This window comes from Sarcophilus harrisii, chromosome 5 (assembly GCF_902635505.1).
Source record: "Sarcophilus harrisii chromosome 5, mSarHar1.11, whole genome shotgun sequence".
In the NCBI taxonomy this organism is placed as follows: domain Eukaryota; kingdom Metazoa; phylum Chordata; class Mammalia; order Dasyuromorphia; family Dasyuridae; genus Sarcophilus; species Sarcophilus harrisii.
In genome coordinates this window covers 31,329,551-31,346,331 of record NC_045430.1, presented here as the reverse complement: position 1 = coordinate 31,346,331, position 16,781 = coordinate 31,329,551, and the positions used below count along the sequence as shown (strand labels likewise).

The window sequence follows — 16,781 nt, the reverse complement described above, 5'->3', positions numbered from 1 at the left end:
CTAAAATACCTTCAGAGCATAATTTTGGGGAGGTTATTTTTAAGTCTATATGTGCTATATTACTAAATGTGAGTTACATGTATTGAAATACTAGGATAAGGTGTATGAATTTTACATGGTTGATAGCAGAAAAGCATTAAAGAAATTACCATTAACTAAATGAATAAAATGATCTCTTTCATGAAAAGTCTAGGTAAACTATTTCTCTAAATGAGTATAAATAGGAAGTACCTTGCAAATTTTCTTCCTAGTTTTTATAATTCTTTGGTGATCATGGCTCACTACATGATAGTGTACTGGACATGATGTCATGGATAACTAATTAAAATTCTACCTTATCTGCCTACTAACTGTGAATTAGTTAACTTCTCTGTGCCTAGATCTTCTTTTGCTTTGAATCTTGGATCTCAGATTTTCCTTATTGTCAACTTCACCACTCCATACAATCAGTACCCATACACAACCCTATTTTCCTCCACATCCTTGTTGCTCCAATTCTGTTAAACACTGAAATATATGAAGAATTGGACGTTGTCAAAGAAAACCAGATAACCAAGTCTTTTAAATCTGTAAATTTATATAACTCACTTAGTTGTGTATCTCTCTGAAGAATAAAAAGCCTGGGTTTTTTGGCACTTATTTTTCTTGAAGCACTTTCTTCTGGTGTCTCAGCTGGTTATATAGGTGACCAGAATTAGGACCAATGAATGAAGAAGAAAACTTAAGTCTCTAAATAATAAAAAGTGTTTACATGGAACTATTTGGTGTAAGTTACTTTAAAAGTAATTTAGCATAATTGTAATATATAAATAATTTATTTTTATTAATCTTATTTGTCCCACTCACAGTACACGTCAGCATGTTTACTTTTCAGATATATTATTCTTAAATTGTGAGGAATTCTGAGGTTTCAAATAACTTTTTAAAAAATTAATGTGTAACTTAAGAGATTCTCTTTATCTGTCTAAAATACTCAAAGGGAAGTAGTTTATTTTAAATTCAATGTAAATCTCTTGCAAAATAATATTTTTGCATATCTTAGAATTCATATGTGGACACTTATTTTATCAGTTTCAGAGAATCTGAATTCTAGTTATACTGCTACTGTCATGCAGATTTTAAATACTAATTTTTTATTTACTTGTATTTTTCTCTTTACATGTTCTCCTGGCCTTTGGGAAGACACTCTTCTTAAAAGTTACTTACCAGTAAAATATAAAAAATCACAATGGAAACAACTCGGAAGAAGAGTTAGGAGATTAGAACATTCACTTAAGGGACTACAGGAAAAATTATCAGAAAGAAGAAAAACTAAATCCCCACTAAGGCATCAAAAAGTGAAATGTGATAGAGAACTCTATGGAGACAGGTATGGAACTCACTAGTTTAAATAAAGACTTAAAAGCTTTTCTCTTGAAGCTTTGTGTCAGAGAATTTGAGATTAGGAAGTAAGAAATGAAAAATCTTTAAAAGAATACTATAATGAGCCTTCCTTAATTCCTTTGCTGGTGAAATCCCTCTTCCTGTTTGGAATAATTTCCATTGAGTGCCCACTATCACTTCATCATGTTATTTTTGAAGAACAGATAGTTTTCTTTAATCGACATACATTTATCCAGTGGGTTCCATGTTCCAAGATCTGTTCTAGACACTAAGAACAAAAACAACAATGAAGTGCCATTGGGAAGTTCACATTGAATACACAAATACAAGATATATATAACCAACATCAATACAATAATATCACAAATTTGGGGCAGGGAACAGGGCATGGTTTTCAGGGGACATTACAATTAGCAATTTCATGTAGAAGAAGGTACATAATCAGAGTTTAATAATAATAAAAAAAAATAATGGAAGGGGAGTTTAGGAAAGGAGCATTACAATCCAGGCTGAGAAGACACCCAGCACAAAGGTGTGGCTTTGGGAAATACAGTTCTGTGTTGTCCTGTGTGGAACCAAAAAGAGGGCACTGGATTGTAGACTGCAAAAAGGGATGTAATGTATGATGGAGTTAGGTAATTTCTACTTCTGATACACTGTAAATACTCTTGTTTATTCAAATTCCTCATTACTATGTCCTAGTCCCCAGCTAAATGCAAATTACTTTTTGAAACTTATGTCATATTCCCTTATTTCCCCTAAGTTTCCCCTGGCCTGAGTTGTCACAGAGCTTACACTTTGGAAATGGTACAGTTTCTCTTGGGATCTTATTGGCTCCCCATGAGTTCCCTTAACACCATTGTGGAGGAATGATTTCTAGGGTTATATATATACTCAGCCCTAGTCTAGCTCTTGAGCCCCTTCCTTACATCACTAATGTTTTAGACATCTCAAATGGGATGTGCCACATGCATCTTGACCTTAAGAAGAATTATTTTTTCTTCCTATTCCCTCCCCTCTTCTGGATGTCCCTATTAATAATTGATAGCACCTTCCTCCGATTCACCCAGGCCTGTAACCTTAATAACATCCTTAACTCTAACTTTTTTACTCCTCACATTCAATCTAATGACAAATTTTGGGCCTTTGTAGCATCTTTCATAGCCGTCCATTTCTGTCTAATAACAATCATCAGGATAATGCAGGCATTCTTTGCTTCTTGCTTATATTATTGCACTTGCCTTCTTTCTTTCTCTGAATGAAGACCTTCCACACACTAATCCATTCTTCAAAGCTGCCAAAGTGATTTTCCTCAAGCATAAATCTTACCATGTCATTTCTCCTCCTCTTTTAGTAGTATTGGCTCCCTATCACCACCAAGATCAAATATAAACTCCTTTTCTTGGCACTGAAAAGCCTTATAATATGGCCCTTTCCTGCTTTTCCAGTTTTCTCACACTTTATTTGGCTCCCTAACTCTGATATTCAGCTATACTGGCTCACAAGCTATTCTTTTTCCCCTTATTTTATGTAAAGACTTGTTCAAACCCTGATTTTTAAAAACATTTTGAGTTCTCCCTCTTCTTCTTTCTTCCCAAAACAGTAAGCAATTTGACATAGATTATATAGTTGAAATCATGTAAAACATATTTTCATATTACTCATGATGTGAGAGAAGAAATAATCTAAACAGAAAAAAACCCTGAAAATTCTAATGAGAAAATAATATACTTTGGTGTGCATTCAGGCTCAATCTGTTCTTTCTCGATGTGGATAGCATTTTCCATCATGAGTCTTTTGATATTTTAATTAAATCATTGCATTGCTGAAAAGAGCTAAGTTACTGATGATCATCACACAATATTGGTGAAAATGTGCTCATTATGCTCATTTAACTTTGTATCATTTCAGAAAGTCCATACTAGTTTTCCTGAAATTTGACTGTCAATTTCCATTCCCCTTAACTAAATGCCTTTTTTCTGTAACTTGCTTTTCTTGTATTTTATTTACATGTTGTTTTACCCATTTAGAACAAAAGCACCTTGAGGCCAACGATTGATGTTTTTGACTTTGTTTATATCCCCAATGCTTAGCACAGTACTTGGTACATAGGAAGCACTTTGTGAAGCCTTGTTTACTAATAATGGCTGACTTATTGGGAGTTATCTTCTATATAATAATAGCTTAGAAACACCATGCAGAATCTCTCTTGACTTTCCTATGGAAGTATTGCAAAATACTTCCATCGCAAAAAATCCATCGCAATATAACCTATCCTTTATATTTTCAATAGGTGAATCATTCTATATGATTCTAATCCAACATTGTTAAAAGTTGTACTCCTTATTTATTAATTGTTCATATTTTATTTTCTTATACATTATTGAAATTTATGAAAGCTTTTTCTCAATGCATCAATCTGAAAATAAGTCAAAAATTAGAACTTGATACTTCTCTAACGAAAGTTGGCTCCTTATTTTTCCTGAAAATCATTTCAAATTGTGATTACCACTTCAGAGAATTTTCTTCTTCAGTATGAATAATATAGGCAGGATTGTTGAGGACTCAGTGGTTCAGGCACCTCCATTTAACATGCTGTCTGCATCTTCAAATCCTAAGAATAGTGGTAAAAGCAGACTGTAAGCAGACCTTTAGACTCATATGGGATAATAATACTGGTGGATATCTTAAAAGGTAAAAAAGAAACTTGATAGATTTGGCTCTTTTCAATAATATGATGTGATTCAGGTAAATTCCAGTAAACCTGTGATAGAGAGAACCATAGTATTACCTTTTTTATTATTGTTTGATTTTTTTTTTTACTTTCTCACTGTTTTCCTTTTTGTTCTGACTTTTCTTGTGCAGCATAATCTGTACTGAATAATTGCACATATTTAGCATATGTTGGATTACTTGCTGTCTAGGGAAAGGGGTGGGGAATGGAAGGGAGAAAAATTTCAGAAACAAGATTTTGCAAGGGTTACATGTTATACTATCTCTGTATATATTTTGAAAATAACAACTTATTTTAAAATACAGTACAATGTGAAAAATATTAAATAAAAACATCCTGAAAAATTAAGATTTCAGTTTCCCTCATAAATTTCACTGTAACATTTCCTCTTGACTATTTTAAAGTTTCATCCATTTTAGTAATCTTTCAAGACACATAACACAATTACTTGTAATTATTTTTTTTCCAAATGCAATACTGAACTCTAGATTGGAAGGTGAAAAACAAAGTAGAGAGAGACTACAGACAGAAATTAATTACCCTAATTACCCTACCTGTGCAAATTCTGCCACATTTCATCAGGAATCTCAGACAATAAAACTAAACTTTCAGCAAGCACGAGACCAGTGGCTTCTTTTAAAGAACCAACTAATAGAGAAGATTGACAAACTGTCAAGTCAGCTTTCTAAAGTTGAAAAGGAGAAAAACCAACTATGTGAAACCCTTAAAATGACAACATTAATATTAGAAGAAACACAGAGAAAATTAAAGAAGAACAAGGATAAAATAAAAGAACTTAAATACAAAAATCATATACTAAAGAAAAAATCAAACAGATCATTTTTCACAAAAGAGTCCAGGCAAGAATTAACCCAAATGCCAAGGGAAATTCATGTGCTTCAACAACCATTTGAAGATGCCCAAAATGAAGGGGTCTTCAAAATACAGGTATCCGATGATATCCAGGTGAAGTTTAACGATCGTTCCAATACTCTTATTGCTAGCATTAAAAAACAAGATCATGTGGAAAAAGAGAGAAAAAAGAAAGAGGAAGAAGAGTCAGCTGATGAATATTTGCATATAATGGAACAAATATATAAAAATGAACAGGCAAGAGAAGAGGTAGGTCTAATATCTAATAAATAATATCATCACCAACATTTAACATTTTGAAATGAAATTTCTAAGGTATTTTGATCAAGATAAATTAGGAATTTGAATTTTTAGCAAGTTTCTGATATTAGTAATTTTCAAGGTAAAAATTCTGATATGCAAGAAAGAATGAGGAAACATCCATGATAAAACTCAACCCAATATCCATTTTTAGATAAGATGACTCATTATGATTAAAAAGTATTGTGTAGATAGCCCATGAAAGTTTAAATGAACGGTATTGGTTAATGAATGTAGGTAGAGTTAAGCATTTTAAGTAAATATTGATAAATTTGTAGTTCTAATAATTTGCCTGGTATTCCATTTAATGCTACAAATGGAATAAATATTAGAAATGCTGAAACAAGATAAATCCTGAAAAATTATGTGAGGAGAAATGTAACAATTCAAATAAATTAGTCATGCAAATTGAGATCCTGTAGGGCATTATAATTACCTTTTCCATACCTATTAAAACATGTTTGTCAATCTAACTAGTTTTAATTCAAACTACTGTGAACTGATTTTAGAAATATTAAACAGCTGATCATATTTTTAGTGAAATTACAAAGATTAGTAACTACTTTTATTTAAAATTTAGGACAATAAAGAAAAAATAATTTTTTTGTTTGGTAACAAAGCCATTTTAAAATATGGTTTTGATTCTATACTCATATTTATTATATGTCAGTGTTTTTTACCATTTTTACTAATACTTTTTGCATAATGTCCAGAATTGTAGTTTCTGGGATCAGTAACTTTCATTTATTGAAAACAGATAGCTTTTACTGTCTACTAGCAATTCTCATTATCTGTAATGCTTTAAACATATTCAATGAGTAGGACTACCAAGTATTGTACTATATAACAATTTGAGATTTAAAAAAAAAATTTTAATCATGTAGTTCTTTTCGTAGTAGAATTAGTAATTCAATTAATTTTACCAATTTTCTTTAGACAGTTTTATATTGATTTCTTTTAGCTTGTTTCCTTTCGAAATTTTACTAGCATTTAGGTGAATTTTATTTTATAAGATAATCATATCTAATGAGATAGAAAAATTTAAATGCCACTTACCCTTCATTTTACTATGTCATATATGCAATAATTTTCTTTAATTTATAGTGAAATGCATAGTTTTTTTTATTTTTTATTTAATAGCCTTTTATTTACAGGTTATATGCATGGGTAACTTTACAGCATTAACAATTGCCAAACCTCTTGTTCCAATTTTTCACCTCTTACTCCCCACCCCTCCCCCAGATGGCAGGATGACCAGTAGATGTTAAATATATTAAAATATAAATTAGATACACAGTAAGTATACATGACCAAACCGTTATTTTGCTGTACAAAAAGAATCAGACTCTGAAATATTGTACAATTAGCTTGTGAAGGAAATCAAAAATGCAGGAGGGCATAAATATAGGGATTGGGAGTTCAATGGAATGGTTTTTAGTCATCACCCAGAATTCTTTCTCTGGGCGTAGCTGGTTCAGTTCATTACTGCTCCATTGGAAATGATTTGGTTGATCTCCTTGCTGAGGATGGCCAGGTCCATCAGAACTGGTCATCATATAGTATTGTTGTTGAAGTATATAATGATCTCCTGGTCCTGCTCATTTCACTCAGCATCAGTTCGTGTTAGTCTCTCCAGGCCTTTCTGAAATCATCCTGTTGGTCATTTCTTACAGAACAATAATATTCCATAATATTCATATACCACAATTTATTCAGCCATTCTCCAACTGATGGGCATCCATTCAGTTTCCAGTTTCTAGCCACTACAAAGAGGGCTGCCACAAACATTTGAAATGCATAGTTTTTTATAACATATGAATATTAACACACACATATAAAGATTTGTATTTTGTGTGTATGTGTACATCTCTGTACATATATATATGTGGGTATGGTGGTCTTCCTGCTAGGTTAGAGAATGAAATGAAATTCTTTTCCTTTAGCAGCAACCTTGTACCATACTGTACATCCCTAAGTGGAAGAGCTACCATATTTTTCAATAGTTTTCCCCATTTTCTGTCCATTGACTATGACCAGGAATATAATTTATCTCCTGTCATAAAACAAAACTGCTTTTGAAGACTTGGCAAGGAAAGTTGAAGATATGAATTAGTAGCTAGCAATGCCTCCACTCCCCTCCCCTCCCTATTTTTTTTTTTTTTTTGCTTTCATCAAATCAAATCAATCTTTAATTTTATCAGGCCTCACAAGCCTAACTGTTCATATGATCCATTCTCCAGGGGAAACTAAGAGGAAAGAAAATGTATCTTTTTCTAATAAGTGTCCTTATTCATCTGAAGGCACATGCAAAGGATTTTTTTCTGAAAAATAGAAGATAAAATCCCCTAATGTTTCTGTCAGCTATAAGAAGCTATATATTATACCCTCCATCCTTCTCCCACCTTGCATATGAATTGCACATAAAAAGCTTTATCTCCTATATGCCTTTGGAGGTGTTTTAATGTCTCAATCAGACAGAAAACAATGCTTTATGATGAGCAAAGAGGAAGATAGCATTTGGCCCACATTGAATGGAGGGTGTGTAGTATAGTCAAAATACTTAAGAAATAAGTTCTGATTTTTGTCTTAATTACTTTTAGGACTTAACTGTTGTAACCTTTTTGGGTTACTTTCCTCAACTCCAAAATGAAGTAGTTGCATTAAATAGTCCCTAAGACTTTTCTTCTAAATCTATGATAAACATAAATATGTTAATACAATTAAGTTATATATAAAAATATTTATATCAGTTAACTTTGAAGGTAAATTTATTTCATATAAACTAATACTGACACATGAAATCAGTAGTAGAAATTCTGTTTACATTTTTCTATCAGGGTACCATAAGAAAGTTTCAACAAGTACTCAGAGATTCCAAAAATGAACCATCTATGAATTCACAACTGCTTACATCACATCATCAGAGAGTTTTGGAATGGAAAAAACAATTACAGGAGGAATTAGATAAAAAAAAAAGAAAAGTAAGTATGCAAAAAATTCAATAATTTGTCAATGATTAATGAAAAGTGTTTTCACTCTAACACTAATTTTTTTTTACCAATATTATAATATATTTTGTGACAACTGTACCTGCCATCTAAACTGACAGACAAGACTTATAACATGTACCATTTGTACCCATTTATACCATTTATATATTGGGATAATTATTTTCACTCATAATTTTGTTTACCTATTCTCACAGAAGGAAGGAAAAGTTTTTTTCAAAATAATAATAATAAATAGTGTATATCATACTTTATATATTTAAATACACACACACACACACACACACACAGGCAGCTTGGTGGAAATAGCAATAGAACTTTTCATCTGGAGTTAGAAAGATCTGGGTTCAAATGAGGCTTTAGACAGTATCTGTGTTACGTGGAGAAAGTCACTTAATCTTTCTCAGTTTCTTCAACTGTAAAGGATAATAATAGCATCGATCTCCTAGATTTGTTATGAGAATCAAATGAGAAATAATTGTAAAACTAAACTAAATTTAGTAAAACTAAAATTAACACAATATATGATACATAGTAGGCACCTAATGAATGCTTATTTCTCTGCTCCAGAAACATAAAAGTCAATATTTTTCAGTTATCTATAAAAATAATCATTGTCTCTTATATTTTGACAAACACCTCTTAATGCTGAAAAATAGTTCTTTTATCTGCTTTCTTTCAGTATAATGGCACTTACTAAGAAATGGTTTATTACCAGTTTCAGCCTTTGCAAAACATATCATTTTATATTGGTATGAAAGAGAAATATTTCTAATTTTCAGAAAACAGTATTGGAATGGGAATAAGTTTTATGTCCCAAATCATTTAATTTTCCCTATTGCTCATTTTCTTTATTTTCTTCCCATTCCTTTTGGACCATATTGATTAAAATATTAACTTTCAAATAAAGCCTTTGTCTTCAGGCTGTAGTCTAGGAACTAGCTGTGGACTGTATAAGGGATGGCAAGGAAGCAACAAATCTTTGTCCACAGGAATTAGCTCAGTTAAATGGCATTCAGATTAAACTGGCCCCATCTCTTCTTTTTCTTCTTTTGCTGATTAGGCAAGTAACTAAGCTATATAAAAACTGGGTGAAAATTCTGTTACTTCTTTGTTCAATTATTGTTCTATAAATTAGTGAATGTCAATTCTGTGAGTTATAGTATGGCAGGTTCTGAGTAGTTTACCAAGAACATGGGAAATCAATGCTCTCTTGTCCTTGGAGAATTTTCAGTCTCACTGGAAGCTGATGCAAAATAGGGAAAGTTCATTTATAATACAGGTTACCATAAAAACAAAGCAACAAATGAATTGTTATTAAGTAATGTAAGCATTTATTTAAGAGAGCAAGAGTGAGAATGAAGACGAGGAAGGGACATAGGGAAGAAAAGAGAGATGAAAGAGGGAGGGAGAAAGAGAGAGAGACAGAGACAGAGAGAAAGATCACTATGGTTGGAGAATAAATGGTATTTTGTAAAGTCTGGGCTAGCTCCCTGGAGGCCTCAGGAACAGTCGGAGTCAGGATAAGTAAAAGTCCTTGGTCTTTAGGGGGAGAAGTGAAGGAGACAGACAAAGGCCAGGAGGCTCCTGGATTCTCCAGTCCAAAGTCACCAACCTCCCCTCCTCATCCTGAGGCCAAGTGAAGTTCTCTCACCTGTCTCACCCTACCCTCTAATCCTTAGATACAATTCTCTTAACTCCAACCATTGAGCCAGCATTAAGTGTGAGAAGAGCAATTCCAAACATATGCTAATAGTTGTTGTCGAATAGGTGATTAGCCTTAAGTGCTTAAGTCTGATTTAAGTGCACCTATTCAAAGTTTCAGCCCTTTACGGTATTTAATCTAGTCTTCTGCCCAACATGTAAAAATAACCATTGCAAAATTTCTGGGTTAGCACCTTTATTGAAAGAACAGTTGCCAAATACATAAATTTAATGATGTATATTTTTGTATATTTTTGATAATTGCACAAATATAATTTGTCAAAGACCTACATTGGAAAGGTACTTTTCCAAAGACTGCTTTTCTTTAAACCCAAAAGTTTCATTATGAAGCTTTATAATCCAGCATAACCTTGATCATTGTACATAAGACATCTTTGGAGTATTATATCAATTTGGAATTAGGAAAATTAAGTTCAATTCGTTTTCTGTAATTTACTAGCCAGAACACCCCAAGAAACATTTTTTTTAGTCTATTTACTTTCGACAACTCTTTAGGGTTTCTAGTTATAGATGGCTGTGATCTACACTGCTGAAATGTCTTGTACTACTAAAATCATACATATTTTACATATGTAATGTTGGCTATATATGTAAAATCTAAGTGCATTGTATATAGTGACATTTGGAATATAAAAATGCATAGCTTTGTCTATACAATGGGCTACCACTTGATGGACTAATACAATTTTTGTTAAATGTTAATATTTATGTATAGGTATCACTAATTCAGAGTTAAATATAAGATTGTGATTTAACTTTTAAAATTGAAAAATTTGAAACATTTTGTTTGGAATTTTTATAGCTGCAGGAATTCCAAGAAAAGAACAAACACTTACAGCAGTGTATTAATGAATTAGAAGATTATATACAAAAGTAAGAGTTAAAGATTTTTTATAAGTTAGTGCTATGAATAGTTGTAGATCAAATCAAAATTATAAACTACTAAAATATATTCATAATACAACATCATGCAATTGTTTATTTCTAAATATTTCTTTTTTAAATGGGAAAGAGGAAAAATCTGCTTAAGTAAAACTTATTTTGAGATGAATAAATAAATAAATTGTAGTCAACCTTGAGAATGTCAATGTCAAAAGTGTATTGGACTTGAAGCAAAAATTATCTCCCATAAAGAGAGATACACTTTGGTCCTGAAAGTTACAGGCATGAGAAATGTAGCTCTAGGAAAGTAGATTGGATGACATGTTCCAAAAAATACTGGTTTTCACATTGCCAATTTATTCAAGTGCTGCACTTTGACCATAATGAAAATCATCAGCAGAATTTTGAAGGATAAGCCATATAAATTACTGCTACAAAATTATCCTGCTCTCCAAAAACAAGGTTAGAAGCAGTATAATCCAATGTGTATACATAACCTGTCTCCAAATCATGGATGTTCAGTTTGTATATCTGATTTAACTCGTTGAGTATTCTGGGACAGTCACTTTGTTTCCTACAAAGTTCTTTAAAAGTATACATTGAAAAGCTACCACAGCTCCACGCTGCTAGAAGGAGTTTACTCATGAAAAGTTCCCAATTTCAATAAAAAGTTTGTCTTACTACACCTCCCCTAATAAAACATCTTGATTAATTGAGCCTTATAAGGATTTTTCTTCAAGAATTACATTTTTTCATATCCAATTGCTAGAGTAGCATGTAATTATAAATTAAGAAAGTGTTTCTGAAGAATATAAAAACAGGTTTCTTACAAAAAAGAAGAAAATGGATTGGCTTTTTCATCTCCAGAAGTAATTGTTAAGGGAATTGAGTTGAGAAGAGTTCAAATCTTGACTCTAACATGTACTGACTGTGACCCTGAGTCACTGTCTGAACCTCTGTGCTGGCAAGAAACTTTAGTAGAAAATTTGAGATTTAAATTTTGAATAGGTAGACAGTATTTTCCTACACCAAGGAAATCACAACTCCAAATCACGGTGATTTTATATCATGATCATGTGTGTATGAGATGTCTTTAAAATAGATACAGTTGTCTAACTATGTGATTGTATATGAAGATAAGTGGCTATGTGCAAATATAAGTTTCTTGGAAGTAATGTTTTTCTTGATATCCGTATCCCATATTCCAAAGGCAGACGCCTTTGATATCTAGGCAATCCCTAAATCCAATAAAAGCTCACCCAAAAAAGAACTGCCTCTTACATAAGACTTTGTGTTAGTTCTTTTTTTAAAATTCCTTTCTTTAGTTACTTTGTATTTATGCCAAATATACTGCATTCATTTATTTACCTGTACATGCTGTTTTCATTCTAATTAAATGAAATTTCTTTGGAGGAATTTTTTCTTTTCTCCTTTAAATCTATCTTCCAGGTTTTCAATTGAGGTCCTGAAAATGATAAGAAATTGTTAAATTAAATTAACTATAAAAAGTTCTTCAAAACTTTCAATTGTTGACCATATCTTTTTATATATACAATATATAATATAATAATATACAATATACTTTACTTTTTGTAGGCATAAAATGAAATGTGTTACATTGGAAGATTCAGTAAAAAAGCAAATGGATGAAAAAGAAAAAAAAAGGAAAATAATTTCGATTGTACTTTAGTAAGTCAGCTCTGGGATTTAGTTTTCCTCGTTTTAAAAACACTTCGTTAAGTGGTAGAATGTGGTAAGAATTTTAATTGTAAAAGAAAATCAATTGTTAATGTAATTTGATATTCCAATACAATTCATATTGATTTGGGATGCTGGAAGTATTAATCATTGTGCTATGGGAGAGATGAATTTTTTCTGTATAAAATTATTAATATTGGCATTGTATCAGATTAAAAGTTATAGTAAAGTTGCAAAAATGTTCATATTTTGTAAAAAATAAAATTCTACTCTTGATAATGGTTAAAATTCAAGTCTTCCTGTCCTAAAGTCTTTTGGTGAAGTTTTGACATCAAATTAGTTGTCATAATTTGAATTTCTTACCAAATGAAGTCTAAATTATTAATAAATAAGGTTGCTTTTTAATTGAGTATTTATTTGAACTAATTAGAACAATGTATCAAATTAAAGCATTCTAGGTGCTCAAAAATATATGCCTGTTATCTAACATTTACTTGCAGGAGATGGGTTTTACTTTTTGGCATTTGTTTATCTTCTCCCGTTTTTCTGTTTAAGCTTTCATAGGAAACCTAGAAAGTTTAATTATTTGTTGACGACCCACGAGATACTATTGTCAGGCTTCTTTTGCTTACATAAAAGCCCTTTCTAATTATGGAGTGGCAAATTATTTTCTATATTCATGAAACAAATTATACTTAGTAATTTTTTGAACTCCTAAAACCCTTTAGGATTCTAAAATCCTATGATGCTATTACCCAGTATTAGAAATTTGACTCTAGACTAACTCACTTGCTGTCAATCTGATTTTTGATAAATGTTTTTTGCCTTCAGGCCTCAGTTTCCTCACATATAAAATGATGTGTTAATCCATCACTAAGTTCCCTTTTTGTTCCAACAGTCTATAATTCTAAGTTGAAGGAAATCCAATAGCATTTTATTTTTAAAAAATACATGCAAAGAGATTTCACCATTTTTCATCTTTGCAAAACCTATCATTCCAAAATTTTCTCCCTCCCTTCCCCCAATATATCAAGCAGTACAATCAAGAAATTTTTAATTTATGGTTAAAATATGCAATTCTTTTTAACATATTTCTAAATTCTTCATTTTAAGCAAGAAAAATCATTTTGAAAGGGGAAACATATGAGAAAGTTTTTAAAAAATAACTAAAAAATATTGAAAAGGCTATGATTTGATCCATATTCAGGGTCCAGTTCTCTTTCTGGACGTGTATGTCACTTTCCATCAAATGTCTATTGGAACTGTCTTCAATCACCTTATTGTTGAAAAGACCAAAGTACATCATAGTTGATTATCATATGATCATCTTGTTACTGTGTATAATTTCCTCTTGGTTCTGCTTGTTTCACTCAGCATCTATTCATGTAAATTTTTCTAGCTTTTTCTAAAATCAATCTGTTATTTATGTATAGAATAATATTCCATTACATTAATATACCACAACTTATTCATCCATTCCCCAACTGATGAGCATCTACTCAATTTCTAATTTCTTTCCACTACAAAAGGGCTGCTACAAACTATTTTGCACAAGTGGATGTTTTTTGGTCTTTTATGATCTCTCGGGGGTACAGACCTAATAGACACACTACTGAACAAAATGGAATTCATAGTTTGACAATTCTTTGGGCATAGTTCTGAATTGTGATGGTCAGATGAATGATGAGATCATTTCACATTCCTGTGAGCAATGCATTAGTGTCCCAGTTTTCCCACATCCTCTTCATCATTTAGCAGCTCTTTTCTGCCATCTTTACCAATCTAAGAGGTGTAAAGTGATACATCAGTGTTGTTTTAATTTGCATTTCTCTAAAAATACTAACATAACAGCATTTTAATATGATTAGAAATGGCTTTTATTTATTGATCTGAAAGTGGGCTGTATATATTCTCTCATCATTTATCAGCTGGGCAGTGGTTTGGTTTCTTATAAATTTGAGTTTCTATATATTTTAGAAATGAAGCTTTTATCTGAAACCCTAGATGGAAAAATTATTTCCCACCTTTCTCCTTGCCTCCTAACCTTGACTACATTTGGCTTTGTTTGTTCAAAAACATTTTTCTTTTGTTTTTTAATGATGACTTATTTATATAACGCATGCAAAGGATGCATCCAAAATGGCTGACTAAAGGCAGGAACTTGCCCAATTTCTCCAAATTCTTTAGCTTTAAATTCTTTTAAATAATTACTTGAAACAAATTTTAGAGGATCAAAACACCAAAAATATGGAGCAGAACATTTTCCAGTCAAAGGCAACTTGAAATCTCAGCAGAAAAAGTCTGTGACACAGAGTCCTGGGGCAGGACATACCAGGGCAGGACATGGAGCTCTAGTTCCAGCCCTAGCCTGACTCAGACCTGACCTCTGAATAAGTGCTACTTCCAAGTAAATGAGGGCTTTTTTCCCTCTATTCTAAATCCAATTTTTTTTCTATGTCTTCTTTACTATAGGTCTCAATAAGCTTGATATCCTTAAAACAGAAAACAATACAATAGGCCTTTGATGTGAATTCTGAAACCAACTTATGCTCTTCCCTTATAAGGAAATATTGAAATTCTCATGCCTTCTTATTTGTCCCTCCCAGACATAGTGTGAACCCCTTAAGGGGGAGTGTTCTCTATTAAAATATGCTTAAGAAGATGATTTTTTAAATTCTTTATAGGATTTTGATTTACTCTCCACCTCAGAGCATCTTCCCTCTAATGATTCCTTTCTTCTTGTTATTTGTGAGTTCCAATAGGGAACTCAACTTTCCCTTATTAATTTCATAATAAATAGCTATACATAGCTATGTATATATACTTATATATTGTAAATTTATAAATATATTTATATTCATATGTAAAATACATTAAATACATATATAAAGAGCAGATAAGATTAGAAGGGAAGCAATAAATTGGGGAAACTTTTATATTTGAGTGTTTGATAGAGGCCATATTTCTAAAATATATAGATAATTGACTCAAATTTATAAGAACTTTATAATTTATAAATTTATAAGCTACTTTCCAATTGATAAATGGTCAAAGGATATGAACAGACAATTTTCAGACAAAAATTAAAACCATTTCTAACCATATGAAAAGGTGCTCTAAATCACTATTCTGATCACAGAAATGCAAATTAAGGCCACTCTGAGACACCACTACACACCTCTCAGATTGGCTAAGATGACAGGAAAAAATAGTGATGAATGTTGGAGGGAATCTTGGAAAACTGGGACACTGATAACATTGTTGGTGGGATGTGAACAGATACAGTCATTCTGGAGAGCAATTTGGATCTATGCTCAAAAAGTTATCAAGCAATGCATACCCTTTGATCTAGCAGTGTTTCTATTTGGCCTATATCCCAAAGAGATCTTAAAGGAAGGAAAGAAACCCACATGTGCAAAAATGTTTGTGGCAGCCCTTATCATAGTGGCAAGAACCTGGAAACTGAGTGGATGCCCACCTTTTGGAAAAGGGCTGAATAATTTTGGTATATGAATGTTATGGAATATTATTGTTTTATAAGAAATGATCAGGATGATTTTAGAGAGGCCTGGAGAGACTGACATGAATTGATATATGAAGTAAAATGAGCAGAACCAGGAGATCATGGTACATGGCAACAAGATTATATGATCAATTCTGATGAATGTGACTCTTTCCAAGAATGAGTTGATTGATGCCAGTGCCAATGATCTACATCCAGAGAGAGGATTGTGGGAACTGAATATGAATCACAGAATTACATTCTCACTCTTTTGGTGTTGTTTGCTTGCATTTTTTCTTACTCATTTTCTTTCCCTTTTGATCTGATTTTACTTATACAGCAATAGAATTATATAAATGTTTACACATATTGGATTTAACATATATTTTAACATATATAACATATATTAGATTGCTTGCCATCTAGGGGAGAGGATGGGAAGAAGGAGGGGAAAATCTGAACCAAAAGGTTATGCAAGGGTCATTGTTATCCCTGCATATATTTTAAAAGCAAACTTTAAAAAAGATTATTTAATAAGATACAAAAGGACAATGACCAATGGTGAAAGATATTTGGGGGAAATGAGACATTAATGGCTGTTGGTGGAGTTGTGAACTGATTGAAAACATCATGTATACTTTTTGACCTAGTAATACGACTATTAGGTCTACATCTC

The 16,781-nt window shown here is 31.8% G+C and overlaps 1 protein-coding gene across 2 annotated transcripts in view; it reads left to right on the top strand.

Annotated features, from left to right (window-relative positions):
- Positions 1-16,781, top strand: part of LOC116419234 (cancer-related regulator of actin dynamics homolog) — a 31,796-nt gene that overhangs the window by 11,942 nt on the left and 3,073 nt on the right. The window contains exons 9-13 of one of the 2 annotated variants that reach the window (XM_031938203.1): positions 1,183-1,369; positions 5,122-5,239; positions 8,128-8,271; positions 10,826-10,896; positions 12,502-12,658. In XM_031938203.1, coding sequence (XP_031794063.1) covers positions 1,183-1,369; positions 5,122-5,239; positions 8,128-8,271; positions 10,826-10,896; positions 12,502-12,595 — 614 coding nt within the window. In that variant the 3' untranslated portion in view covers positions 12,596-12,658. The remainder of the gene's footprint in view (positions 1-1,182; positions 1,370-5,121; positions 5,240-8,127; positions 8,272-10,825; positions 10,897-12,501; positions 12,659-16,781) is intronic. The other variant, XM_031938202.1, reaches the window with a different exon arrangement.